Source organism: Felis catus, chromosome B2 (genome assembly GCF_018350175.1).
Source record: "Felis catus isolate Fca126 chromosome B2, F.catus_Fca126_mat1.0, whole genome shotgun sequence".
NCBI classification, from domain to species: Eukaryota; Metazoa; Chordata; class Mammalia; order Carnivora; family Felidae; genus Felis; species Felis catus.
Genome location: NC_058372.1, coordinates 28,651,456 through 28,678,423, shown reverse-complemented (window position 1 = coordinate 28,678,423; position 26,968 = coordinate 28,651,456). Strand labels below are relative to the sequence as shown.

The 26,968-nt window shown below is 40.3% G+C and overlaps 1 protein-coding gene across 8 annotated transcripts in view; it reads left to right on the top strand.

Annotated features, from left to right (window-relative positions):
- Positions 1 to 26,968, top strand: part of DUSP22 (dual specificity phosphatase 22) — a 72,210-nt gene that overhangs the window by 10,913 nt on the left and 34,329 nt on the right. For 7 of the 8 annotated variants that reach the window (XM_045057208.1, XM_045057207.1, XM_045057211.1 and 4 more), the window contains exons 2-3: positions 3,288 to 3,321; positions 12,332 to 12,414. In XM_045057208.1, coding sequence (XP_044913143.1) covers positions 3,288 to 3,321; positions 12,332 to 12,414 — 117 coding nt within the window. The remainder of the gene's footprint in view (positions 1 to 3,287; positions 3,322 to 12,331; positions 12,415 to 26,968) is intronic. The other variant, XM_045057213.1, reaches the window with a different exon arrangement.

Genomic DNA, 26,968 nt, shown 5'->3' with positions numbered 1-26,968 from the left:
ATTTTAGTGGTACTTAATCTAGAGCCCTGAAAGCTTTCCATGGCTGTCTGTGTCCGCTGCATGCAGCCTGGTTCACAATCTGGACCACAGCCTCCTGTTCTTCCTTCTGTGTCTCTCCCTCCCTCATGTTCTCTCCTGGTGGATATTGGCCTTCTTTCTCTCTACTGGCAGTTTCCGTTGCTCCCCTGCCTGTCCTTCCCTCTCTCCTGGCCCATTACCCTTGAACTGCAGGTCTCCTAAGTGTTGCTGCCTCCTGGAAATCTTTGGCGATCCCAGAGTGGTCAAGTCACCTCCTCTTTCCCTAGGCAAAGAGTTCCACAAGGGAAGTAGGCCTTTGGCAGTGCCATGTCTCTCCCCATCACCCCTATATCCTGAGTGCTAAGCATGCTGCCCACGTGTGACCAGAAATCAGTAAACCATTCATCTGCTGTTATATGTTCTGTGATTTTTGGCAAATACACATGCTTATATTATAGTTCATTATAGTTGTCCATTTTATGAATCTGGAGCCATTTGTGGTCAATGTTATAAAAGAAAAATTATTCTGACACTTATTAAAAGTGGTAAAGAAGACCTTATTTGATGCTATTGAAATAGGGGGAGGTACTATTGCAAGTGACAGAACTCAACTCCCAATACAACAGGAAAAAGTGGGGATTTCTAGCCAACAGGCAAGTTGAGGGAAGGATGGAAAATTACTGTAAAGAACTTGATTAGGTATAAAAGGTATGAAATGAGCTTGACTGGATATCAAGAGTGGGAGGATTCTTACTAAACAGGCTTAGCAGGATTCTTTGCCAAAACTGGCAGGCCACAGATGAGGCCTAGTCAAGAGGAAGGCTCAAAGGAGCCTAACTGAAGTTTGGTCAAGGAGGAAGTCATTGGTACTATCAGCCAAGAGAGCCATGTGACGATTATACCCTTTAGTATCTAATGTTACCTCCTAATAAAGATAGGAGAGACCCTGTACAACAGGAGATTGCATATGAAAAAGCTCTATGCAGCCAAGAGCTGCCAGAGACTATCAGTTTGATCTATCTCTAAGATGAACTTGTATTGTTCTTATATTTTAAAATAGGAATAATGCAGTATTTTCTCCACCCTTCCTCCCAGGAGAATCCCAAAGACTGATTATGTTTCAAGAAAGACCTGTCAAATGTTTTAGCTCCTTGGCAATGGATGCTGGTGTTTTCCTCTGAGATACTGTTTCACATGTTCCTGGTTACAGATCTAACCTGGCTTGCCTCAGTGCTGTGACTTCAGTCATGAATATAACTGACCTCTCAGTCCCCAAGGGAACTCTCCAAACTCAATGAGCCATGGTGATCACACATCCCCATGCCCTGATCACTTCTGGGTCTTGCCTGTTGTCCTGGAGTGCTATTGATCCTCGAACAACACAAGTTTGAAATACAAGGGTCAACTTGTACAAGGATTTTTTTTTTTTTTACAGTACTGTAAATGTATTTCCTCTTCCTTATTATTTTCTCAACATTTTCTTTCCTTTAGCTTACTTTATTGTAAGAATACAGTTTAATATACGTATAACATGCAAAATATGCATTTATAGGCTATTGGTCAGGCTCCCAGTCAAAAGTAGGCTAAATTAGTAGTTAAGTTTTGGATAAGTCAAAAGTTATTCATGGATTTTCAACTTTGTGGATGGGGTTGATGCCCAATATCTTCATTGTTCAAGGGTCAGCTATAGTAATAAATTATTTTTTCCTTCTCACAAGTATCCCTATTTGGTCGCTATGTTCTGTGGCCCCTCAGCTTGGCAACCTCTGTACCCCAGCACAGAAGCTAACCCTAGACCTGTATTGCTGTGTTCCAGCAGGCTGCCTTGACAGTGACACAGTACCTTCTGCCTGCAGTGACTTGCACAGATGCTATCAATTTTTAGCAAGGTAGCTGGTTGTCAGGAAGATGCTCAAAGAAATCCATGCATGTGAAGAATATTACTACATGCTGCTTTCAGCTTTCTTGGTGGGAGTGGATAAAAATAGGGAGTGTGAAGCAAATGGAGCTGAGGGGTGGTGGAGCGAATGGAGCTAGGGTGTGGGGTGGTAGTACTGACAGGAGGGTGTCACCAGGGCACCAAGGGTCTGCAGTGGCCAGTATTCTGTATGCATTTGAAAATCATGTCAGCTTCCAAAAGCAGTGTCTGTATTTGGATTTCAAACTCTTCATACAAAGTAATGCCAGATAAGAATTAGCTTTGTATTTTGCAAAGTGGGGAGTTTCGTGTGAAAAACCCTGCCCTGGTTCTTATCTCAGATTTACTGAATCATTCTATATGGCAGCTGGGGCTGGGGCTTGTTCATAAATCTGAATTTTTAACACCTTGTGGTGATTCTGATGGATTGTCTTGTTTGAGAACCACTGCCTTAGGAGAAGTAGACATCTTGGAGCAAACGTATGCTTTTATTAACCTGTGCATTTATTTCTAAATGCACAGTTGATTCATTCATTTAGTAGTTCTTTATTGAATAGTAATCATGAACCAAGCCCTGGGCCAGAAGCTAGATGTACAGCAGTGAGTGAGAGGATGTGTTTGCTGTCCAAAGAGCTTTCTAGCCTAGCAGAGGAGACAGACCTTCATCTAGCAATACCCTGTGACATCATCACTATAAGGGGAATACCAAGGACTGTGGGTGCTGAAACTGGGGCCTACCCCAGACTCTGGACTCAGGAAAGGCCTCCCCAGGGTGTGAGTCAGAGCTGAGACCTGAGGGATGAGGAGAGTAGGAGTATAGCTTCCAGACTTGGAAAGAGCATGCACCAAGATCTCAGCAAAGGGAGGTTTTCTGGAGCTATGAGATAAGTGGGGGGGGGGGGGGGGGGGGTATTTACAGTGTTATGAGAAAAGGAGGAGTAGAGGGGGAAGGGTAGGGAGGAGTGGTAGACGGCTTGGATTTGGGCCCCTTTGGTTTGGGGCTGTACTCTCAGAATGCTAAGGAGCATTGCAGGGCTTAAGTGAGGGAGAACATGCGGCTCTCTGTGAGGATCTGTGGGGGGATCCTGGTCTTTAAAGTCCCATGAGCTGATGGGTACCAACATGCAGCTATTCACAAGCTATTTGAGCAGGCTTTCTAGTGGCTGTGGGCAGGGTCAGAGCCCTGGAAACAAGGATGCCCAGTCATCTATGCTGTCCATATAGGAAGGTGCTGGGAAGTGGGCATGGGAGACAACAGGCCTGGGCTGTGCTCCCACTGCAGTGGTGAGGGCCCAGCCTCTGTGTGCTTCAAGTCTGTAACACTCACATTTGATCTGTGTCTCTCTCTTAGATCCTGCCTGGCCTATACATTGGCAACTTCAAAGGTGAGTTATCTTTTATTATTGTGGTAACATACACATAATATAAAATGTGCCGTTTATACCATTTTTAAGTATAGACTTCAGGTGACATTAAGTACATTCATATTGCTCTGCAACCATCCATTTCCAGAACTCTTTTCATCTTCCCAAACTGAAACTCTGTGCCCATTAGGCACTATTTCCCCCACCCTCAGCCCCGTAGAAACCACCATTCTACTTTTTGTCTCTTTGAATTGTACTGCTTTAGTGTTTGCAGTGTTTGTCCTTTTGTGTCTGGTTTATTTCACTGATCATAATGTTGTTTCATATGGTAATATGTGTCAGAATTTATTTCCTCTTTAAGGCTACATATACCTATATAGCCTTAAAAAATATATATATGTATACATATGTATATATATTTTTTATGTATACATATATGTGTACATATGTATATATGTACACATATCTATACATATATATATAGATATGTGTATGTGTATGTATATATGTGTGTGTGTGTGTATATATATATATACATATATATATATATATATATATATATATATATATATTACCTTTCATCTATTGATGGACATTTTGGGCTGCTTCCACCAAAGGTGAGTTTATTTCTTAAAAGATCAGCTTGAAGCTTCTCAAGCATGATTGAGTGAAGGTGTCGACTCAGTTTATACAAAATCTGATCTGCACATAGCCACCACTTTTGTCCAGGCCCCTTGCTGGGACCTCATACTTGTGCTCAACTCCTTAACCAATGGCTGACAGAGTGGTATGGGGCCACATAGGTTCCAACTTACCTTTGATCTTCATTTTAATTCTGCATGCTTGCTGGAACATTATTATCAAAAGAAGATGGCTAAAAGGCACATTTAGCAGCCATGTAACTTATCTATAATCTTTTATCACTTTTGTTTTCTGGTTATTGTTAATACATTTTCAGAAACCTGGGAAAAATAAGTGGTAATTTTATCTCTGGTAGATTATCCTCTTCTTGTGTTGACTTTTCTTCTTACATATTTCTCTGCATCTTGTTCTATGTGTATTGATTCACTGTTAGCTACTGACTTTTTTTATTTGTAGCTCATCTGTCTCAAAATGCTCTTCAGCAGTAGAAGGGTGAACAGGCTTTTGTTAGTTTCCAGGGAGGGGCCTAGTTCCCCTTCCATGTGATGTTCTGAGTGTGTTTAAGTGAAGACACTGGTTCCTTACCACTGGAGATATGTATACTTAATAGAATGGAGTAGACCTAGGAAACTTGCGAAAACAAGCCTGCCTGTTGGAGAGAGCCTAACCTCCTCAGAGGGCTCTGCATTTCCTCCCTCCTGGAGCAAACCAGAATACATTCCTGTCTGTTTTGAAGTTGTTGCTTAAATTTGAGTTCAAGTTCAAAATGACTGTAAAAACAATCTTTTTCCCCCCAATATATTTTAAATTACTTTAATGTCATAGGAAATTAACAATTAAGATAATTACTGAAAATATGCATAAAGGAACACCTATCTTTCATAGCCATATGATGACTATATCCACAAATCACTTAACTGTGAGATCCCATTACTGTATATCTATTTCCCTGTGAATCTGTATCAGGTTTTCTCCCCCCAAACAATTCTGCACTAGTAAAAAAAATGCTATAGCATGCTATATTTACTCACCAAAACCATCAAAAAAGACTTAGCTCTATAAAGTAAATCTTGCTAAAGTGGTACATGAGAAACCAATAAAACACACATAGGGACAGCCCAGAAAATTTTAGGTTCTGTACCCACTGATTAATAAAAATGCCTCAGGAGAAACCACATTGAATGAGAAAATGCATAATGCTGCTCTTTTTTAATTCTCTGCATAATGTTTATTTCCTTCTCTTCTCCTGCCAACCACCCCTTTTGGCTCCTAGTGCTGTTAATTGACCTCAAAGAGAATTGAGCATAGGGAGCTGACAGCTGCTAATTGCTACTAGAACATTTTAAAAATAGTACTGGAGTTCCTAAATTAGTAAGCTTTGTAGTTCTGAAAAAGCAGCAAGTACTTTGTGGTAGGTAGGCGGTAGTACTGGAATACATTAAGAAGCAACTATCTTTTGGGGTTACTTAGGGAGTTATTAACTACTTTCATAAAGAGAGGGGAATGTCTTTGTGTTTGAGAACAGAGTTTAGGATAAATTCTTAGAAGTAGAATTGCTATGTGAAAGTGTTTACAAATTACAAATTGTAATGAATACCAACCCAATTAAGTATGTCTGCCAACAGTTTATGATATTTTTATCCTTATTCATAGTAGGTTACTTTCTTCTAGAAGGTCATGGGCGCATGATTACAGGGAACATTTAAAACTCTTTGTACTATGGGGTGCCTGGGTGGCTCAGTCGTTTGAGCATAAGACTTCAGCTCAGGTCATGATCTCATGGTCCCTGAGTTTGGGCCCCACCTTGGGCTCTGCACTGACAGCTTGGAGCCTGGACCCTGCTTCAGATTCTGTGTCTCCCTCTCTCTCTGCCCCTCCCCCATTCATGCTCACGCGCGCTCTCTCTCTCTCTCTCTCTGTTAAAAATAAATAAACACTAAAAAAAATTTAAGCTCTTTGTACTAAAATCTATACCTATTTTCTAAGTATTCAGTGTCACGGGAATCCCTCACAGTTCCTGGATTCTTGCTGTGGGTTTTACCCATTAGAGATGTCTACACCAGCCCATACCTCTCCTGTTCAGATGGTTGATATTTTTTCATTGTCTTCGTTTATTCTGACATTAGTATGTAGCTGTTTTTTATTCACTCATTAATTCACCAAACATTTATTTAACACTTACCAAGTGTAAGGCTTATCTAAAACAAAGGAATAATGATACAGTGAATGGACAAGAGGCTGGAAGGAAGTGTTACTGTCCATACAGTTGCCTGTGAATTAATTCATTAATTTCATAAACATTTTGCAAGTACCTAATGTGTGTGTACTGTGCTGGGAGTCTGACGTGAATGTACATTTTGGTCCTCAGTGGTTCAAAGTCAAGAGGAGCAGGTACAGAACAGGGGAGTAGGTCCTACCATGGAGAGAAGCTGTGAGGCAGTCTGCCTTGGAATCTGGTTACCCCCCACCGCACACGAGCCAGATGTTACCCTAAGACACATTACACAGCCTAGATACCAAGGGGGCTGTGATAAGGATGAACTAGACAGTGCAGCTGATACACTCCATTCAGTGTCTGGCACATAACTGGTCAGCAAGTGTCAGGCTGTTCTTGCCCTCTCTATCTGTGGAATAGGAACCATACACTTATTTCAGGATGTTGTGGAAAGGAGATAGAGCTCATACAGCACCGATGCCATGGTAGGTGCACAGTAGGCATTGATCATTGTTAGCTAGTAAGGGTGGAAGACCAAGGTGAGAGGATCATGTCTGCTCCTGGAAAGTGAATCCAGCTGTCATAGGTGCTTTAGCATGATGTCTCATTTGTCATTTTCTTCTCTTTTTAAACTACAAATAACACATGCCTACTGTAACACAACAACCAATACAAAAATGTATAAAGAAAAATTAATGGAATTTTTTTTTTTTTTTTTTTTTTTTTTTTGCCTTTCTGAGAGATCTTCATTGTTTTACAGCATGGATTGGCACTGCTACTCAGGCCTTGGTTCTAATGGCTGTGGTCTCTTCAATCCAATCATTGAATGGTCTCCTGTCCTGGCTCCTTCCTCCCCTCCTTCACTCCCCCATCTCTTTTGCCTCTCTTCCTTTCCTTACCTTTCTTTCCTTCCTTCTTTCCTTCCTTCCTTCCTTCCTTCCTTCCTTCCTTCCTTCCTTCCTTCCTTCCTTCCTTCCAGTGTGATCCTTTACATGTCACCCAGAAACTTCCTCCTTTTTCTTTTTTAACTTTGCAATGAATCACAAATGGTTTTCCAACACCTGATGATTTTTCTACCTAGAGAAAAACCCACAAACCAACCCAGCTTCTGGAGTCTGGTCTTTGATGAGGTTCTCTCAGTTGAGGTGTCTTTGCTGAAAGCTGGCTCTGCCTAGAAGCTAAGAGGGAAGGCAGGAGTGGAAGCTTGACGTGGAGCTCCAGGACAAGAGGCTAGGGTTATCTGCTGCTTCACAATTTGGCAGATCCCAAAGTGGATGTGAACTGACAGAGGACATGTCCTTGCTTGAAGGTGTCCACAAACTTCTAGAAATGTGGGAAATAAGCTCACACCTTATGTGTGTGCTAGTTATGTACATAGAGACATGCTTGAGGTCTCAGAGCCTTTGTTCTGCGTCTGCCAGTGAGAGTGGCCATGGTTCCCAGTGGTAGTTCCCCAGTTGTTCAGATAAGGCTGACCTGGCGAACACTGATCTTTGGTAATCTGCTGTTAACTGAGCCTAAGAGAATCAGATGGTGAGTGATGAGCATCAGGTGGTAGAGCAAGAGCTAGAATTCAGATGTCTTCGAAATAAGCATGTATTTGGAAACATTCAGTGGTAATGGAGATTGAAGCCCATACTGCAGCCTTGAAACTTAATCTGGTCCTAATGATAATAATAATGATGGCAATGATGACATTTACTACATGTCAGCCAAACACTATTCTAAGCATATCATTTAGTATTTCCAGCAGCCCTTTGAGGTGGTACTCTAACCATTTTCCCACTTTAAAGGTGACAAAAGTGAGGCATAGAAAAACTTGCCCAAGGTCAACACCAATAAATGTTAGAGCCCACATTTAGTAAAGAAGGGAATAGGTAGGAACTGCCCCATTTTGGCCCTCAGCCCAGGTTGGAAATGTATCCACTTAAAAGTTGAACTTACTAACAGCTAATTTATAACTCTAGAAGTTATTGTGACATACAATAATTTGTAACTCTAGAATTCATTAAATTTCACAGTGGGAAGTAGAACTACAAAACAGATCAGAATCACTTACCCACCACTGAGCAGATTCTCAACTTGGAAGGCAAAAGTTGTTTGGGAAATGACTCAGAACATGGCTTGGGGGTCAGGTCAGAGCAGAGGGAATTGGGCCCTTTTAAAACAGAGACCTTCACTCTCCTCTTCGCTCACTCATCCTGCATGGCCATGCTTTTGAGTCCACAAATCAGTGTAGCAGGTACTCTGAGTATTGGAAAGGCATTATCAAAGAAGTTCTTTCCTGCCAAATATCTGTTTCTCTAGAGTGCTTGTGATAATGGTGTTATTTTCTAGTGCTTCTTCCAATATATTTTTGTTAATTTTTAAATAAAATCAAAGACAATTAGAGACAATTCTTCTTGACTTTGATGGACTAGCTTATTTCCCATGGCTACTCTGGCATTTTTCACATCTTAGGACTGGTTACCCCTGTTCATCTTCTGTATCAGTATAAGATCTAGAGCACTAATTCCCCTTCCTTAAGGAAGCATGTGGCTGCCACTTTACCTTTTGAAGACAGCATCTTTCAGGAATCCACATGTTCCCTTAGCAAGGTCTTACCAGTGATAGATGGGATCTTCTGCTGAGGGAATGTGTAACAGCAAAGGAGAAAGATCAGGTAGTGTTTCTATTTCAGTGCTCCCACTATGTAAAAATGACATTTGCTTCTTCGGAAGTCCACATGAAGCCTCAGGGGGGTAAACAGAAGCAGGTAGCAAGAGTGGGCAAGAGTCCAGGGGTCAGGGGAGATGCTGAGAGAGAGAGGAAAAGAACATAGCTGTTTTACCAATGAAGGATTGACTGTTTTACTTATTAATGTGATTTATGTTGAATTTTGTGAGTAGTGTTTTTTTTAAGTTTTCTTTTCTTGATTATAAAAGTAATGTAGGCTCATCAGTCAAAATAAAATAAAAACTTTAAAAATCCAAATGTGATAGAAATATGTTAAATAGAGTGAAAACTTCCCCAAACTCTACATCCCAGGGTAACCATGGTCAGTGTATATTCTTCTAGATTTTTTTTCCATGGGAATTCTAACTTGTAATCATCCAGTTGGCATTATTAATGCTATTGCATTAATAATGTTACATTTGTATCGCTTCTCGGCCTTTTGGCTAAGATCAAGTGTAATAATGTTACATTTGTGATTGCAAGTGGCTGTGAGTTGTTTTCTGGCTTAGAAATGGCATTAAAATGGCATGCTACAGTGGGGAAGGGACATCATTGGCACCAAGTCATAGCTCACTCCCTGGAGGCCCTGCAAAGCTCCATATGTACAGGGCACACAGTCTTCTGGGGTTCTTATTCAGATGCATGTTCTGATCATGTAGTTAGGTAGTGGGCCTGGGAGTCTGCATTTCCAGCAGGTTCCCAGGTGATGCCATGCTGCTGCTTGACAGACTGGTTTGAGCAGCAAAGGACTAAGTTCCACTCTTTTGATTTTGTGCCCAAGGAGAGCTGGTGTGAAACTTCATATGCATGTGAATGGGCTGATAACCCCATGGTCATGTCTTACAGCTGCATTCACAGCTTGTTACCACAGTGCCTATGGTTGTAAGTAGTCATCCAGAACCATCAATAATTTGTAGTCCTAAAGAGTAAGAGTTCCGATGTCATCATCCAAAAGTATTGGTTAGGCACTTTATGTACTCTCAAATAGTTAGAGCATGTGCTTATGGAATAAGGTAATCCCAGAGTGGTGTATCAGTACAGACGGCACTATAATAAAACAGAAAGGAGCATAAAACAAAAGGAACATTATTGTCTAAGAGTTGCTTCTCCTTTCTTTAGAGCCCAACAATCTGTTGTCTCATATGTGGTGTCAAGTGGTTCTCTGTATTCAAAACAGCATACTTTTATTACCAAACCACATTTTTTATTTTAATTTGTGTTATAAAAGTATATTTATGAGGTAATGAAAATGTTTTAAAGTTAGATTGCAGAGGCACCTGGGTGGCTTAGTTGGTTAAGTGTCCGACTCTTGATTTTGGCTTGGGTCATGACCTCACAGCTTATGAGTTTGAGCCCTGCATCAGGCTCTGTGTTGTCAGTGAGGAGCCTGCTTGGGATTCTCTCTCTCCCTCTTTGCCCCTCCCCTGCTCTTATTCACTTTCTCTCAAAACAAAGAAATAAACTTTAAAAAAATGTCTAAAAGAAGTTAGATTGCAGTGATGGTTCAAAAACTCTGAATATACTAAAAACCATTGAATCATATACTTTAAAAGGGTGAATTTGTAGCATGTAAATTATCTCAAGGAAAGCTATTTTTTAAAAAAGGAAAAAGTATATTTAAACAAATATTTAAAATTCAAATTCTGGGAAGAATCAGAATCCAGAAGATCCTGCCCTAGAGTGTCAGGAGGCTGCTTTGTTTGAAGCACTCCACCACCTGCTCTGTATTGTCCCACCCTGTATTGTCCCACCTTGTCTGGGCTCTTCTGTGAGCACCCAAAGCTCTAGCTTGATCTTGCTTTACCACTTGGCTAAAACATACATACTGGTGGTGATTGGAAAAATTGCATGTTTGTGAGAATGTGGAAGCTGACTGCCAGTGAGATCCTAAATGATTCTAGGTCCTATTTAATTCAAACTCACTGATGCCAAAACTTGCGATAGTTGGGGGCAGAGTGGGGGATGGTGTTTGGAATTGAATCCCCCTATGTTTGGTGTAGATGGCTGCTGTGTAAATCTGAATTTGAAACTGGAGATGGTTGATTGATGAAGAAAACCTTAAAACCAGCATTTTAGTATTACTTTTAAAGATTTCTTTTCTGACCTTATAAAGTGGTGCATGTTTATGAAAGTGCAAAATGTTTATGAAAGTGTTTCAGTCTCTACATAATCATCAAGGCTTATGAAAACTGCAGATTCCTCAGCCTTGCCATAGACCTTGAACTAAATTGGAGCCCCGAACAAGCCCCCCAGATAGTTCATAGACATGTTAAGTTTTCAGAACCAGTTATGTTGAGTATACCAAAAAACCCCAAAAAAACAAAAAAAAATAAAAAAAAATATTAAAACACAGTAATTCCATATTTTCAAGATTATCAGTATTAGAGCTAATTCCTTGTAGCAATTTTTCCATATATGTGTTTGTCTTTATCATGCTTTTATAAATTGAGCTCATATTCTACTTATTGTTTGGTACCTGCATTTACACTCTGCTTAACATTATATCCAAAACATTTTCCCATATCATTAATATTTTCCAGAAACATGAAAAACATTTGACTTTCAGTCTTTTTTAACTTTCTATCATTTTACCCTGTGTCATTTAAAAAAGCTTGTCCCAGGTCAGGACATGGGCATAGGGGGAGCTGTTTCTTGGTGGACCCGTTTTGTAGGTTAGCAGAAGGGTTCCAACTTGAGCATATTCATTCAGTCTTTCTTCTACAGCATTAGATAGGAGCATTAGAAGAGAATGTAATTTGGTGTTTCCCTAGTTTCATACGCAAATAATTTAATAACCAACTGGTAACTTATGGACAATTCTGTTTGAGATTTCCAGAAAATGTTCCATTTTTACTTTGACCCTGAAGTGAATTGTAGGTGTAAAACACAGTCTTATCTGCATTTAAACCCATCCCTGCCTTTAACATCAGGGTAAAGTCATCCCTAGCAGATTCCTATATGTTACATAGTGAGTGGCTCTTTTGTATTTGATTGTAACTTAGATTATTAATTATTAAGAGGTAATTTTTTAATATTAATACATATTAAACAACTTTATAGTTAATATTTCATATAAGACCAACCTGAGGGTCTACAATTTAACAAATGGCAACTATGAAATGACCTCATAGTTTCACTTCCCTTAAACAGCAACAATCATGATTACATGATTCTAAATATAAATATAAATCTACATAAATCTAAATATATTTCAAGTTTTAGGTGACCACTTTGTATCAAAAAAATCTGCCAATCACAAATAAGTTTAGTTATCTGCAAAATACATTAAAGCAATTCCTAAATTTTCCTAGATATAGATTATTCTAGATTGGGTATGGCCAATTATGAAGTTTCAAGAAAGAAATATGCAGGTCATATTGTATTTTTTCCTGGCTAAACTTTAGGATTAATTCATTTGCAGAGAAGAATAAAATGCTCATGTTCTTTCTTCTATGACAGATGCCAGAGATGCAGAGCAATTGAGCAAGAACAAGGTGACACATATTCTGTCTGTCCACGATAGTGCCAGGCCTATGTTGGAGGTAAGGGAGAGCTACGTGCATTTATCTTTATTTGTGTTTCCTGGGAGTGCATAGGACATTAGTGAAGGCAACTACCTTCTCTCTGACTCCATGTGCCCCTATTCATGTTGTGTACCTGTGGGCATATTAATTTTGTTTCCAGGCCATATTTGTGTCTATGCCCTGTCTGTGGCATGGCAGAAGAATGTATTCTTTTTCTGATTATACTCCTGCTACATTGCTAGCTTGGCTTTCTTCGCTAAATACCAAAGAATAAGTTGATGCCGCATTTACCTCTAGATGTTAAAGACATTTAAAACTCATTTGCATTCTTTAAAAAAAAAATTTTTTTAAATGTTTATTTATTTTTGAGAGAGAGAGCATGTGTGCGCAAGCAAGCGGGGGAGGGGCAGAGAGAGAGAGACACAGAATCTGAAGCAGGCTCCAGACTCTGAGCTGTCAGCACATAGCCTGAAGTGGGGCTCAAACTCACGAACCGTGAGATCATGACCTGAGCTGAAGTCAGACGCTCAACCGACTGAGCTACCCAGGCACCCCTGTTTGCTTTGTTTTCAATATTATCCTTAGCTTTAGAATCCAAAAAAATTCAGCCTGCTCATTTCCTGATTTTTTTTTTTTTTTTTTTTTTTTTCCCATTTGAGCTCAATTATCTACCATTTACATTTAAGGACAAAAGACAATGGAAGATAAATTGTCACTGGAGATTTTCCAGGGCTTCTGGTACAGGGACTATCAGTGTAGAAGCTCTTGTTATGGCTTAGGTTTTCGAGTAAACAGGGTGTGTCTGCCTGTACACTAATTCCAAAAGCACCTTCACATCTTCAATTTTACCCTAATGGATGGTTTGAGCTGTTGGCCAGGAGTAAAATCTACTTCTATTTTTTAGCCTTGACAGAGCCCAAGTTACCTTTTTTTTTTTTTTTTAGAAAATAATACATGTGTGGTTGTGACCCATAGGTGTCCTTCTATTTTAGGATGGGGTATTGGAAGGGGAGGGGTTACTTGTTCTGGAAGAAATAATCCTAGTTCAAGCTGTTTTCATTTAAATTCACATTATGCAAGAGCAGGTAACATATCTTTTATTTTAAATTTATTTTCCTTATCAATTAGAGCTGCCAGATTTCAGTTAGTGTAAAGACATGAGAACATGTTATAATAAGTAATTCTATTAAATGTTATAGTACCAGAGAACCATTGATGGTGAACAAACCTCTGTTCACTTCTCCAGATCTGTGAGTTCATACTTCCTTCTGTTGTTTCAGCTCTGGTTTTTTGTTAAGGTGCTATAATTTGTGTTGCAGCATGATTTTATTGAAAACAAAACAACAGCACATCATTTTTTGGAGATTAACAGTTCCTTTGAAAATAGCTACTCTGTTTCTTCATCTGTCAACAATAGTTTTATATTTAAAATATAGCCAAGCTATGGTCAAGATAATAAGTTAAACACAAACTGGTCATGATTGACTTCCTCTTAAATCACAAGATGAGGCTTGAGGTTTCCTTTATTTTAATAAATTACATAGATGTTCTTTCCACTCTCATCCTCCGGGCCTGCCTCACTACTTTATACTCCATATAATGGAACACATTGCCATGCGTGAACACGGCCCTTAAATCTGTTCACATTGTAACTTCTGTCCAGAACCAAGACCCGCACGTTAGAAATAAAAAAGCTCTGGACCTTTTTTGTCCAATCTCCCCCACATTACATGTGGGAAAGAAAGGGCTAGAAAGTAAAACAGGTTGGATTATAACCCAATATAAAGAGACACTCTTTGTGTAAAAACCTCAGAGCTGTGGGAAAACTGTGTTTCCCCATCAGTATTCTTTTTCATTCCCTTACCTCAGTCTATAAGGACTGGCTTGGGAAAAAAAAAAAAAAATTCTGTGCCTTTTCTTTAGAGGTGGCTTGTATTTAGCAACATCCTATTGTAGTCTTTGAATGCTGTTATTTACCTCAGCTTGATAATAAGTACTTTCCTGTGATTTAATATTCATTAAGAGTTAGACCATCATTTTATAGCATAATATACTTTAATGTTTCTCCTCTTATTTTGTTCAGTTTTAACAGTTTTAAATACATTCCTATAAAAAAATTAAAACAGTAGTCTCTCAGTACAAGTGGGAAGACTCAGTCACCAAAAGTTATTTCAACTCATGTGCTCACATTAAGTTACTGGGATACAGGAGATTCACTAGGGTCCCAGAAGTTGCAGAACTTTGTTTAGCTCTCTGCCTGGTGCATAAAGGGACTCTTGTCTCTTAAATTGTAAAGTCAGTTCCAGAAGCCATGATCTTACCCAGCCTGAGATGAATCAGGGAAATTGTTTGGAGTTGGTAAATTGAGGGATGGATTTTATTCTTCAGCAGCTCTGTGTTATGCTAGCCTTGATCATTGGAGAGAAGTAGAGCAGGGATGAAAGTGAGAGGGCAGGCTGTGTGCAGAGCCAAGCAACTGCAATAAGTTGAACCCCAAACTGGTAAGAAGCCCTAATATAAGGTGAAGGGATAAAGCATAGGAGACGAGACAGCTGGGACCTCCTTCGTGATCTGAAATCTTCAAAGCCATGCATGTTTATTGAATGGCCCCTAACTTACTCTGGGCAACACTAGTCTGGAGCTGGTCTGGGAGTGGCCAGGTTGTTATTATTGAAAATCGGAAGGGTTTCAGTGCTACTAATTCCATGCAGGAGTTTCCAAGCCCTGCTGCCATGTAGCCACTACACTGTAAATACTTCTTTCGTTCATTTCCAACAAATATTTGAATGGGTTTAAAAGCAATTGGTGCTTAGCATCAAGTATCAAAGGCTTTTATAATCTTTACGTATGCTCTTATTGTAATGGAAGCTAAGTGAAAGAGGGTAGTCATATTGTGCAATATGGTTTCTAGTACAGAGCTCATAGGTCAAGGGCTTTGTGAAGATTCTAAAAGGGTAGATTGTTGAACAATAGCCCTGGGATGTGATATTTTGCAAAAAATAAAGAAGTTTAGGGAATTTAGCACACTATTGGCTCCTCTGGAAGATCCACATATTTATTAAAAGCTCTCAAGCTCTGCATTGAAGATACACACTTATCAATCTTTCTAAACAGGGAACCAGTTTGTGTGTGTCTGTGTGTGTGTGTGTGTGTGTGTGTGTGTGCGCGCGCACACGCGCCTGCTTATGTAACACACTATCTAATAACATCCCATGGCACTATTTTCTGCTGTATAGAGTCATGGACATTTAGATTAAGGAGGACTCAGGAAAGGGGTCTGCTGGCCATTAGAGTCCAGGGTGAGCTTTCTGGGTGAGCACTTGTTCAGAGGGATGCTTACACAGCTAGTAAGCTAAGGTGACTGTGATCAGGGAAAGGGTGCTAAACCCGATCTTATTACCAAATGGGGCTGCCTTAATATAGATTGTTGTGAGAACCTAATATTGGTAGGATGGAAGATTGCATAGTTTTAGTGCTTGTTACATCTTCCGTGGTCATAATGATTTGTAACCTGTTGTAACACCTGACCAGTGACCATTCTGGTGCATCTGCCATGAAAAGCCTCATGAATATGCTAAAGACATCTTTAGTTATGCATTTATTGATTTTACTTTAGGAAGGACTTTTAAGGAACTTGTGATTTGGTTGATTTCAGTTAAATTAGATGTGATTCTCTATTATTTAGGTACTTTTTAGAAGGGTTTCCCAATATAATGTTAGGGTGTTGTACTCTTTGTAACAATCCAAAGGCAGAAAAGAAATGAAAGAATAAAAGGTGCTGTTCTCAGGGTGGAGGGGCTGGGCCTCACCTCACCTCTGGTCATCTAGTAAAACCAGGTGGTCTTTGGTGCTTCTTCGGTGGATGAGACAAGGTTTATTTATCTTTTGAACCATGAGGCAAGGTGGTCAGCCAAGATAAAGAGGTCCAAAGCCCCCATTTCTTTTTCTCCAGAAGAGTATCTGAGGAGTAGATTTTCTGGGATGATGATTCTAAGTAACAGTAGATACTTGGGGGCCTATATATTCACTTGAGTCAGCCCTAAATTAACATCTACAATTCTGAAGAGCTCTGACTCCATTTCTATGCCTACTTTTTCTGTGTTTGACATAGGAATCCCAGATGAACAGGGTCCCAGAGATCACTTACTTTGATTCTACATTGTGTAGACAAAGAAGCTAAAGTTCGGAGACATGAAGGGACTTGCCCACAATCCCACAGTTGGTCTGTGTAGCTTAATAGGAACCTGGATCTTCTTTCCCAAGCCAGAGATTTCCCCAGAGTGCCTTACTGCCTTGGTCCTCTCCTTGCAGGACTGATGCTTCTGAATCTGCAAGCAATATTAGTAGATATTGCCACATATGCTTTGGAAAGGGTTATACCATTTGTGCCTTTACTGGCAATGTATGAAAGTTCCTGTTTTCCAATACCGCCACCAGCACAGAGTTCTATTCTTCATTACTTTTAATTGGCAATTTTTTTTTTGTTTTATTTGCTGTGAATGCTGTCCTCACACTGTTGAGTTTCTTTTCCAAACCGTTCTTGCCTTTGAAGGCAGGGAGTGATTGATTGATTGACTGATTGATTCAACTCCTGCTACATGCCAGGCCCTGGGACAGATGCTGGAGATAACAGAAGGAATTAATCCCAGTATTTTCCCCAATGAAGCCCTTAGAGTGTAAACAAGATATATATTATGGGTATTTTATAAATACCAGTAATAATTAAGTCCAGTGGAGGAAGAGCTCTGGCTCAGGGTGGGCCCTTAGTACTAGGAATCAAGTAGGAACAGAGGCCAATGAAGATCAGAGAACAAGGTTTTTCCTCTGCCACATGAATCTGGAGACATTTGCAGTTGACCAGGCATTTGACTGGGTTTTTGGAGATGATAAGAATTTGAAAAATCTGGTCTGTTGCATTCCAGCCAGGAGGAAGCTGGTAGTCCCAAGACATGACTTTTGGTAGAGCTCTGATTCCATGACAGTCATACCAATCTCTTTCAATCCTCCAAAAAGACTGAGAGCCCAGCAAGGTGGATGGCAGTGTTCTGGTTCCTTCATAGCATAATCAGACCTGGTGACTTGCTCACATCACCTGTTAGCAAGTGGCAGGGCCAGGGGGAAAATCATTGCCACATTCATTAATTTCAAACAGAAGTTAAGTCCAGACCTGTAATTTAAATATTGAAGGCGGAAAAACCCCTTTGTCTATTTCTATGTGTAGGACTTGGTTGGGGAGTTGATTGCTTTTTCTGGAGTGTTTCCTTATCAGTGAGCTGTGTCTTCAGTGTCTACTGATTGCTCTAGATTTGAGGGGTAGTGAAAACTCCTGTCACAAAGATGGTGTTTTTTTCATATCAGGAACCCCATATTGTTTGTAGGTGCTAAGGAAGTAATATTGAGCAATGAAAGATTTCTCCCTTCCCCTGAAAAAAGAAACAGAACTCTATCTTTCTAATGTAAAAATTTCAGAGGTTGTTTCATTTTTCATTCTGTGTACTTAACCAGAGCACCTGCAGGAAACAAAACTATTTTTTGCTATTAACAAAAATGCTTTAAAAAGTATTCTCATTCCTTTGCTTAACTAATCCTCCAAATAATTTTAATTTTTAAATGATTTATATTTTAGGATTAACTAGAAAAAAAACAGTGGTTTATATGCATATAGTCAAACCAGGGTATTTTATGTATACCAGGTAGGTTTTTTGAGCTTGAGTTCAGCATGGATATGTATTCTTTCCATTTTAAGTTTTGGCTTTTATACTTTGAACCACTTAAGGGTTTTTTTTTTTTTTTTAAGAATAAGATGTTTTCATAAAAGACATTTATTCTTGGTGGTTCTGTTTTATATTTCCTTTAACACTAAAGACATTTTTTGAGGTGCCCATGCTCACAATTTCATTTTGTTAGTTTTGTTTATAGTTGGCCACATCTTCTGGTTCTGATACTTATTGTTATCTATATGTCTGTACTGCTGTCTTCATTACCCACTTACTTTGAGGAAACTCTCACCAAGGTGAGATATTCAGTCTGCTTGGACAGTGGTGTTGGCAGACTGAGGGGCTCCTTGATGTACCTTGGTTGTCTGCTACATGTCTGTCTGGTGACCCTCCTCATTTCACTACCTCAAAAGTTAAGTTGGTTTCCCAAGTGTAAATCAAACCAGAAACAAGGTGTTAAGTGGCATTTAAAGTTTAAGAAACTTCTATATGCTCTTCTTTCTTCTATGCTATTGCCTGCTCAAGCCCTACCCTTCCTCACAGCTTGGCCCCAGCTCTCCTTCTGAGAAGGACACTCCCAGTTTCCTCCAACCTCAGGACTTCTTCCCTTTTTTCTGTAATATTTGTAGTTTATACTCTGAGCTGGGTTGTGAATTGTATACACTCTGTGACAGCCTCTGTAGTCTATCAAATGGCTATTTAATCTCTGTTTGATATCTAACTCTTTACTGTGTCCAGGCTCCTCAGCTGGCTTCAGGCCTACTGCAGGCAAGTACTACACTGAGATTTCTTTGGTGTCTCCAGTACTCAACCTGGGTCTGGTACACAGGAGTCCCTATGCAGACACTTACTGATGAACTGAGAGCCACATGCATTTTCAACTCCATTCCAAAGTGGGAAATCAGGTCTTTGATCATTTGTAGTTCATTGAGAGGTGTGAAAGAAGAGCTGTGCCAAGAATGATTTATTAACCATGAGTTATAAGTGAAGCCAGAGGATCTGTTTAATGCAGTGTAGCCTCATTTATGTGGTTTGTTTGTTGTGTTCCTCACTTGTCAGTAAGTGATAGCAAAAGTAGATGTACTGTTTTATGGAGTTCTTATGGACTCTAGTTCAGAATTATCTTTTGCTAAGTTGTTATAACCAAGAATTCCCTGTGATACTTCTATGATGTTCTGATTGATCTCTTAAGGATCCTTTAGCCACCTTTGGTTTGCATTAGAAGCTTTGTCCTACAAGGAGGAAAGTACATTTTAAGACACAGTGAGTGATCAATTAGAAGGTTTGCCATACCCAAGGCAGTATGCTTGAAGTACAGGCAGAGTTGGTTGAGGCATTGTCTCAGACTTCAAGGACTTAATAGCCAGATCATGAAAAGCTGAGAGAACATTCAAGCATAGGGGCTTGTGTTCTGGCTCATGAGGAAGATCCTCATTGCCCGTGGTCTTCCTTTGGCAGCCACATAAGCATACTTGCAGGGTGTCACCCCCAGCTCTGCCTTTCTACCTGGTATCCATGTTGGTCCTCAGTTTTCAGGACCCAAGGGCCCACCCTGCCCATGACCTTCAAGTCACAGGAGCTATAGGACACATTTCCCCTAGGAGGATAGGTAATTAATGAAAGCCACATGTTTTATCTTGTACTCACAGAGGTATGGGCAACGATGTTCACTGCAGCTCTGTTTGTAATGGCAAAAAATTGGAGCCAACCCACACATTCAGCAGAAGGATAGTAATCAATTATGATACAACCATGTTAAGAAATACTCTGCAGCAATTCAAAAAGAGAAAGGTTTATAGGTATACACAGGAAAAAGTTAATTGTTAAGCAAAATAAGCAAGTTGTAAAATAATATCTACAATATAATCCCATTTATATAAAATTAAATATCAATTATATATTTCTGTGTGTACATTTATATGCATGTAAATGTACAGGTAAGGGTTTGGAAGGACCGTGCCAGATTCTTCAGAATGGTAAGTGGGGTAGGATGGGAAAAGAGGGTAGGAAGGATGAATTTCACTTTTGTGTCTAGTTTTATTTTTTTCACAGTGGGAGTCTCTTCATAGTTTCTTTTTGAATGAAGAAAGGTAGGGAAAGGAGGCAGGCAGGTGGGTGGCCATACCCCTGGTCTCTGTAGTAGTGACAAGTGGATATTGAGGCTTGGCCAGAATGGGTTCTGTGGTAAAAGTGTTCCCTATGGATTCATGTGTGCATGTTGGATATCAGACACATTACATCCTTGTTGTCCATGATCAGGGGATATAAACCATTCATTTCAGTTATCTTAATCTTGAAAGGGAGAAGGTAGCCCGAGACAAACCTTTCAACTGTCTAGATCTTATTTTTGGTATCAATTAACTTCTATTTGATTGTTTCAGTTAAATGAATTTATGTCCTTTCTTAAGATTCACAAATCCCCTAGTGCAGCTTGAAGCATTGGGTGAGATTTCCTATGTAGATTGGCCAGTGTATCCAATGTGGATGATTTTAGCTAGTTTATTGGCATTGCAGAACCTTCACACAATCAAATTGCTAATGAGGTCCTGGGCCTTTGAAAACAAATCATTGTTTGACCATGGTTTTCAGATTGACAATTGTTTCCAGTGAACCCCCATTGTTTTCACCTCTCTAGGAAAGTCTTTGATGCCACCCAAGTATCAGTGGCACCTACCATACCAAAGGCTTGCAGCAGCTTTCATGTGTTGAGGTAAATTTGTTTGAAGCCAACCCCAGACTTAAATAGAAATGACTCAAATAGAAATGATTATGGTAGGTATCGAAAACTGTCTAGTAATCGCTCTTTCTTGAATCAAGCTGTATCTGAGTTCCGTGTGTGTGGGCAGTCAAGTGCGTAAGAAAGTTCCATCTGGCTGCTGACCCCTCTGTGACAAGCTCACTTGCAAATGGAGTTATAAAACCAGAATTCCAGCATGAATGGACTAAAAGGGGCTTGAAATCTTTATTTCTTCTAGAGAGGAAACGGTGCTTTTTTGTCCTTAAGTGAAACAGATCTATGTTAACCTTTATTTTCTCTGGCTTTCTAGAGCACCCTGCATTTCAGATGTAAACCTTCTCTTTAGTACTCATATATATTGTCCAGCCTCTCCACATAACTGAAGACTTTTACAAAGCACTCTTCCTAAACTTTTCTCTAAATCAAGTCCCAGTTTTTTTAGTATTTCTTGCTGAGTGCCCTTTTTTGTCCTTCCTGTCCTGACTCCCCTGTGTGTTCAAGTACTGAGCACACTGTGTGTTGAGTGTTTCTGAAGTGGGCTTGCCTTGTTTGCATCCCTTCTTTTCTTCAATGGGGAATATATCCCATTGATCTGTCAATATCTCCAAACCACGGTCTCAGGAGAAGTATGTAACTTGTGGTCTCCCCTGTGTGCTTCAGCTGGAGTTATAGTATGCATTGATACAACTACATAAATTGCCTATAAATGCTGAAGCACATGGTAGAAATTCTGTCTATTTATGCAAAATATTCAGACTCATGGGCTGGGAAGTTTGGGGAAGACTTTGTAAAGAGGGGTGTTGAGGCAACCTTGTAGAACCAGTATGGTTTGGTTCAGTGGGGAGGTATGTCTCGACTAGGAGCAGCCCTTCGCAGCCCTTCCGGACTGGTCAGGAAGGGGGAAATAAGCCCTGGAGCCATAAGAGATGTGTGGAGATTGGCTGATTATAGAGTGGAGAAGGTGGTCAACATGGTGGGGTAAGGGTGGGGCCATACTCAGTTCTCCTTTTGGCTAAATTAGGAGTTATTCCCTCAGATTCAGCAGATGTTTACTTACCTTGTAACAAGGATTGGGGATAAAATACAAAGAAGTAAGATGGGGCCCAGCATTAAGAAGAGACAGGCACAGAAATCCTTGTAACAGTGCAAAGTTGTGAATGCATAACAGAGGTGAGGGGCTCTGGGGAACTTGAGAAAATGGCTAACCCAGCCAGGTCAGCCATGATTTGCCAAGGAGTTGACAATTTGGTGTGGTCTCAAGAGATAACAAAAGTTTTTTAGGTACTGATGGTGAACACAGACAGGGTGGGGGAATGAGATTTCTCTAGGCATGCAGAGGCACCAGATGTGCAAAGGCAAGGCATGTTCTGTGACTTGTGAAAGGCTCATCAGGGCAGAGTGGCCAGGCTGCAGAGGCAGGCTCAGAGCAGATTGGAAAGTTTTTATTTGTCAAGTTGAGGAGTCTGAGCTTTATCTGTGAAGCAGAGACTCAGCAAAGATTTATGAACCAAGTCAGGTGACACATTCAGGTTCCTTTTCCAGGGTATTGACTAGGGAATGGGATGAGTGAGGGTGATGGATATCAAGGAAACTTTAGGAAGCTCTTACAGTAATCCTGGTCAGAAATGGTGATGGTTTGAACTGGGATGCTGAGAGTGGATTTTTCTGTAGAAGTGGAAGAGTCATTTCCACAACGTGACACAGCAAGGTTAAAAATCAAAGGATGAGCAAAGATTTTTCAGTGTAAATGAACCAAAAGAAATGTGGCATAGCAATATTTTTATCAGACAAAATAGAATTGAAAGCAAAAGAATAAAATTGGATTAAGGAGGAACTATATAAATGAAAAAAGGAACAATCTGTCAAGAAATTTTAACAGCCATGAACTTGTAGGTACTTCATAAAACGGCTTCAGAATACAGAAAGCCATTTCTAAGAATTGTTTATAAATAGATATGGGGAGTGAAGCAAGGGAGAAGCTAGGGATGTCTGAGGCCACAGCATGATGGGCTAAAAGACAGATGTACCACCAATGGATGGATGTGAGCATTCGGGGAGGCAGAGCTGGAATTGAAGAAGCAGCAAGATAAGTTCTGGGTGAAATGCTCATGTGATATTCCCAAATGAATAGAAATATATGTCCAGGGCTCAGGAGAGAGATCTAGGCTGGAGATGAAGGTTTAGCATCATCATTGTAGACTTGTAGCTAAGCCATTGAGATGGAATAAAACCATGCAAGAAAATGCTTCAACAGGATGAATAGGAGGCTAGAGAATGAACAGAATTCTGGGAGCATGGAAGCGTCTGACTTTTATGTGGTGTTAATAACATTGAAAGCATATAAACACATGCTCCCATCAGTCACGTGTCAGGTGAGGTAGATGAATCTTGATTATTATTCCTAAATTCACACCCCTTGATGGGTGCTAGTTAGTCTCAACTTTTTTGAGTACAGTCCTTGAGGTACTCTTTAGGGGCACCCCAGAGCACAGAGGGGTTAGAGAGAAAAGAGCTCTGGTGCAGATATAATGCAGTTCTGCAGTTCTTTGGCCATCAACCCTTAACAAGAAATTCTTGTGCATGGTTGTGCTAGATGCTAGCACTAGAAGGCAGAACAAGTGACATAGGAGCAAACTCTGGAAAGCTTTTAATAGGGGCCCAATTTTACTAAGGAGTTTAAAAGGGAAGAGCAGCTTAATTTGGAAGATACAACCAAAGTAAGTATCCTCATAAGGAAATATGTTTTTGGTTCCAGGTTAGGACAGCACAGCATGTAGCTGGCAGACCTTCAGGAAATCTGAGCATCGTAGTGGTAATGGCAGAGGATGTCTAGCCCAAGGGAATTGGACAAATTGCAGGCTCCTTGGGTGAGGGGCCTTTGAGTCTGTAGTCAGAAATTGGAATGAGAAGTTAAAGGTTATATTGGTTGGTTGGTTGGTTGGTTGGTTGGTTGATTAAGACCCAAAGTAGGGTATAATGGCTCTGTAAGCACTATTGTTTTCAGCCATAAGATAAAAAATATTTAAATGTAGTCTGGTTTACTGAAGACTGGTTTAAGCAAATTTGCCATTTTTAGGTGCTCCTAGTAGTTCATTGCTGGTAGGCACTGCAGGTGGACCTTGTGCCTGCCACAGCTGCAAGGGAAGTGATCCAAACTGACTTTAAAAGCCCAAGAGTAAACCAATGGCACCTAGCTAAGAGTCATCATCTCAGTTCAGGCTAAGTGGACAGGTCATGCCCATACTACTCTTTGAAATGTTTCCCCCTCTCTGTGGTCTGACTCCTGAGATGTTTTACAGACCTTTATGTGTATGCTGGGGCAGAGAATTGTGTCAAACCCTGGGTTTGAATTGAGAAATTATTTCTTCTTTCAGTTATCACCACAACTAGTACAGATGTTGAGTTTCAACATGCATTACTTAGAAGCATCTTCAACTAGCTCTTATCTGCTTTTCTAATGGGAAAGCAAATGAAATACATGGTGAAAGTTTGAGCTAGTCAAGCCATACCTGCTTATAGCACTGGTGAGGGAAAAGTAGTAGATGCATCCAAGATCTGAATTAGAGCCTTCTTCTCTTGAGGGCCAATATGGACATACTTATTTGCTTCTCAGATTTTTCCCAACTAAAAGGAAATGATCCATAAGATTCCTTTGGTGAGAACCATAGCCAGCTTCCAGAGAATGGAGAGGACATGGGAAAGCTGCCATCGGGCTATGCCTTTACCCTTTAAATGGCTGCAAAGAGACAGCTTTTCTGATATTGTGTGAGCATGGGGTAAGGCATCACAGACAAACAGAGCTGATCCCAGACCTCAAATTGAACCATGGAAACTATTCCTAAGCAGAGTAGTTTAGAAATCATCTCAGAATTTACAGATGTTTAAAGCAGTTGGGGCTTCAAAATGGTGGAACTGGTCCAACTTGACTTTACCTATTTAGTGAAATACCTTGTCAAGGAGACCATCCCCACAGCTACCCAAGCAGAAGGTAATTTCAAAGCTACTATAAATGATTAATTTAAGCTGCATTATAGAATGCTCTGATACTATGCCCTAAAGAACAAAAATTATCAGGGCACCTGATCGGGGCATCAGTCAGTTAAGTGTCTGACTCTTGATTTCAGCTCAGGTCATGATCTCACAGTAATGAGATGGAGTCCCACATCTCTCCCTCTCTCTGCTCCAGCCCCGCTCATGCATGCATGCACGCACGCACACACATGTTCATTCTCTCTCTCTCTCTCTCTCTCTCTCTCTCTCTCTCTCTCTCCCTTTCTCCCTCTCCCTTTCTCCCTCTCCCAAAATAAATGAATAAACTTCTTTTAAAAAATAACAAAAATTATGTCATAGCTAACAAAGAATAACATTTCTAAGTATTTGTTTTTTTTTAATGTTCCTTTACACTGAGCCTAGCCAGCTTTTCCAATGGAAACCTCTCTTGCTGTTGCTCCTGTATGTGTGGTGGCATTGTGGTTGAATAGTTCCAAACAGTAATCCTGAGGTCCTGCTGACCCCAATGAAGGAGGGACCTTTAACCTCCTTGGTGGCCAGTGCTCGATCTCTCCTTGTGAGTCCTATATGGGCTCTAACAAAAGTGGTCTGGGACTTCCTTCTGTGCCTAGTGCAAGAGGATGCAGCTGTCAAAATAAAAATAGCCCATCAGATTGCTTTCAATGGCAGCAGTGGGGGAGGGAAGATTTGGTAAAATGCTGCCCTTTCAAAGGAAGGCCATGGAACATTGACCAGCCAATCCTTAAAACAGAGCAAGGAAAATGCACTCCCCCATTATGTTTGGGTAATAGGACACCCCTTGTCTGTTGTACATGAATGTTCCATGAAACAGAAATTTAATGCAGTCTCTAATCCACATTTACCTTCATTGTAGAGGGATACTCTTCCTTATATTCAGGAGAAATGGGACAGGTTCTGTTCTCTGCCCTACTCCTCTCTACCCTTCCAGCCCATAGCTCTTTCTCACTGTTCTGAGTTCCATGGCCCTTCTTGTGTGGCTCGTGCACTGGCCTTTACCACCTGTAGCCTTTGCATGTCATAAACATTAGCCCTACCCACGTACCACTGGACAGCTCATAGGGTCAGTTTTGTTTCAAGAATGAAACCTGCTTGTTTTCATTCTTGAAACAAACCACTTCAAGGTCTGATCCCACATAGAGGAGGTGATGTTAGGCCCAAGAGATTGAGTGCTCTTTAGAAAAAGCTTCTTAGCTTTTTCAAAGCTTCAGATTGTATCCAAGACTGAAGACAAGTGGCAATCTACAAAGTCAGTAACTCAGTCTTCAGTGAATTTATTATTCTATCATAAGTGAGAGAGTCTGAGAACTCATTTGTTTAGTAATCTCCAAAATAGGACACAAATAATGTTTGAAACAACGCTATGTTCCTCCCTGGGTAGAGAGATGTATTTAAGAAGGGAAACAGTCACCTTCTTGCTGAAAAGGTGAGGATGACTCAGGCAGGTGTGCTCATCCAGGCCTAGTAGACAAACAAGAGTGAATGTGGCTCTTCCCACTGGTTCTAGTGAGCTGTCTGCTAACAGCATTCTGAAGCCTGGTCTGTGTGACACTGAATTTGCTGGTAACCTGAGGCTGCAATCAAGATAGAGATGACTGACAACAAACTTGCCTTTTCCAGTTATTGAGCACCTACTAGCAGCACTTAGTGTGTTTCACATATTGCATCTAATTTCTTTGTTAAAAATGTCCTATATTAGAGGAAGATTCCTCTGTCCCCCTCTTTTTCACAGAAAGAAGAGAACTGAGCACAACTAATGATTTAGAATATTGCAATTCTAAGAAGGTGCTGTGCTGTATCAGGAGCACCTGGGTGGCTCAGTTGGTTAAGCATCCAACTTCAGCTCAGGTCATGATCTCGCAGTTCATGAATTCAAGCTTGCATTGGGCTCTCTGCTGTCAGTGCAAGCCTGCTTTGGATCCTCTGCCTCCCTCTCTCTGTCCCTGCCACGTTCACTCCCCACCTCTCAAAATTAAATAAACATTTTTTTTTTTAAAAAGAAGGTGCTATTCTGTATCGGATATCATTTAAATATAGAAGAAAAATTTGACATGCAAAATGAACTTGAAACCATGAAAATGACTGTGAA